Source organism: Merops nubicus, unplaced genomic scaffold (assembly GCF_000691845.1).
Source record: "Merops nubicus isolate BGI_N331 unplaced genomic scaffold, ASM69184v1 scaffold1786, whole genome shotgun sequence".
Classification (NCBI taxonomy): domain Eukaryota; kingdom Metazoa; phylum Chordata; class Aves; order Coraciiformes; family Meropidae; genus Merops; species Merops nubicus.
The window spans coordinates 57,763-60,499 of record NW_008612783.1 but is presented as its reverse complement, the minus strand read 5'-3'; the positions used below and the strand labels follow the sequence as shown (position 1 = coordinate 60,499).

The window sequence follows — 2,737 nt, the reverse complement described above, 5'->3', positions numbered from 1 at the left end:
CGGCTACTCGTCTCCGTCCTGCTCTCAGGAGGGCAGGTCGGAGATCTCGGAGCGCTCGGGCAGGTCACCACAGGAAGCTTCGTCGAGCAAGTTGTCTGCGTCGCCCGAAGAACCAAGCAGAAAGGGGCCTTCTGTTCAGAAAAGGAAAAAAACTTAAACCATTTGTCATAACTTTCCATTTTCTTTATCCTCTTGGGATGTCTACCTCATGCAAATACAGGGGAAATAATTTCACTACCAGTAGCTGACCTGGAATTTTAACTACTGTTGAGGAACTGTGAATTTTTTTTTTTTTCTTCAATAGACAAATCACTCCAAGCAAAATACGTTTGAGCAGGGTGCATTACGTTTTACCTTTTGTATGTGTGTGTATGAGTGCGCACGTGCGTGTGTGTATGTGTACATATCTTTTTTTTTCCATCAGATCACTCTCCAGGTCCTACAAGACATTACTGTGAAGCAATAGGCACAGATCCACAAATGTTCTTGAACTCATTCCTAGAATGTGTTCTCAAACTTGTTCAAAAAAAAAAAAAGCAAACCAAACAAGAAAACCCAAGAAACCTCAAGTCAGAAACAAACCAAAAACCTGATAAATCACTCACAGAACTGAGATCAAGACTGTTATTTCTCTGTGAACCAAAGCATACTTTCATATTTTAAAGCTGCCATATGGTACTAAAGATACTAAGACATCCCCCATATCATCAATTTATTTTCTTTCTCATCTCCACAGAGTATTAAAATCTCTCCCCTCCCTGTGCCTGTGCAGGGCAGTGCCGTGGCTCCAGAAAAGACAATGAATGTGTAGTTTCTGTACTGGTTTCTCAAAATGTTTTGTTGACTTGATATGGTTGTAACTGTGATTTAGATGACTGTTGTGTAGGGGAGAATGTATAAGTTGTTACCAAACAGACCCTTTTGAGTGGTATCAGGATACCATCCTGTTTAACCCTTTGTATTCTGTGAACATTTAGGGGACCTTTGTAGCAGTAGTAGCAGCAGCAGCAGCAAATTCTCTTGGTCCCAAGTATTACCTCACAATTTAAAGGGACTTTCCCCTTGTTTTCTGTTGAAATGCCATGGAGGGAACTCCCTAGGAATTTTTGTTGTTTGTTTTAGTTTATAAAGAAAACAAAATACAAAGCTAATGAGATCCTGGGGTAAGTAGTTTCTTTAAGAATAAAAGCAGATGGGTACTTGGGGTTGCTAAGCCAGCCTCCCTGGCTGATGGTACAGCATGTGTACGGTCAGGGTGGATGGGTGGCTGCTGCAGACAAGCCTGAGTGAGGGGACCTGAAAATTTGCATCATCTGCTTCTTGTGAAGCCGGAGACTGTTGCTGACCAGCCTTGGTCCGGAGTGTGCTGGGACCACACACTAAAAAGGAGAAGGATTGGTGGCCTCAGAGTGAGACTCCCTGGGCTGCAGCCCTTGCTTGGGGTTAATAGAATTGGAGCCTATCAAAACTCCAAGTCGCTTTCCATTTGTAACTCCTGAATTACCAAGTCATACGTAAGATAACGTACTTTGACAAATCCCATTGCGGATGTAAGTTAATTAGAGAAACCTGTATGATCATTAACATTGGCAATAAACACGGGCTGCTGAAGCTTGAAAGAGTCGGGTAGGTTTAAGCTCGGCTAATCAGACCGGAGGAGCAGCCCGCGTGGGAGCGGGCGAGACGCAGCCCCACCCGTGGTCGCTCCTCTGCAGCTGCTAGTTACAGCAGGTACACAGCTGGCTCATCCCGTGGCCGTCCCCTTCCCTCTTGTCCTGCCGGAGGAGGCTTTTACTGTTGCTGCTGCTGCTTCAGTAAACAGGTATTAATCAGACGCCTTGGTGAAGCGCACAATTTCCAGAAAATTATTTTGTGTGAATTCCTTGCCAGTGTTTGCGAGAATCTCGATGGTTTATACTGAAGTTCTCAATATGCTAATGCAAAGCTTACCTTTGACGATATTGAATGTGATATATCTATAGAGAAGAACGTCCTTGCCTTATGTGAGGATAGTAAACTTATTTAAATTATGTAGACAAATCAAAGTGGCATTGCTTAATCTTCTAGCCGGTGTGAAAACCAGCTTAAACAGCAAAGATGCAAAACTTAGGTCACTTTGAAAATTTAAACCAAAGTTCCTTATAGAAATAGGCAGTTGTGGATTTGAAAACTGGTCATTCCCTGTTTATATGTAAGAAGTTCAGAGCTGAGACAAGGAAATATTTTCAACACGCAGGTTTTTACTGGTGCTGTTTGATATTGCTGTGCGCACCAAAGTCAGACTGAACTGCTAAGAGCACATACCAAAACCCTGTCTTATTGTTGAAAACTTAAGGTTTTATTTTTATATATTAGAATGTTATCACTATTACATACCATACTCAGGACAAAGAACTTTGCTCAGGGAATATACCATGTAATGTTTTTCCTTTACAGACTAGTCTAAAGACCTGCTTACTCAGAACAAACCAAATAGTCTTAGACCTTTTTATGTCTATATAAGTATTATGTACTGATATTAGTAACTACCTCTGAGTTGACATAGACCTACATTTCTGATAATCAGATCTCAGTGTTTTGTATTATAAGCTCCTGTGAAATGATAAAGTGGTTTTCTGTACTGATTGCTTATGCGAGCATTTGTGTCTTTACATTCACAGGGTCTGAGTTTTCAGAGATGCTGGGCAACCACAGCTCCCACTGACTTCCAGTCGGAGTTACTGGTGTTTGGCTTTTC

At 41.8% G+C, this 2,737-nt stretch overlaps 1 protein-coding gene across 1 annotated transcript in view; it reads left to right on the top strand.

Annotated features, from left to right (window-relative positions):
• LIN28B (lin-28 homolog B (C. elegans)) overlaps positions 1–157 on the top strand; it is a gene marked incomplete at its 5' end in the record, with an annotated part of 38,705 nt that extends 38,548 nt beyond the window's left edge. Inside the window, one exon of the mRNA XM_008941643.1 lies at positions 8–157. Coding sequence (XP_008939891.1) covers positions 8–157 — 150 coding nt within the window. The remainder of the gene's footprint in view (positions 1–7) is intronic.
• Between the last annotated feature and the right edge of the window lie 2,580 nt (positions 158–2,737).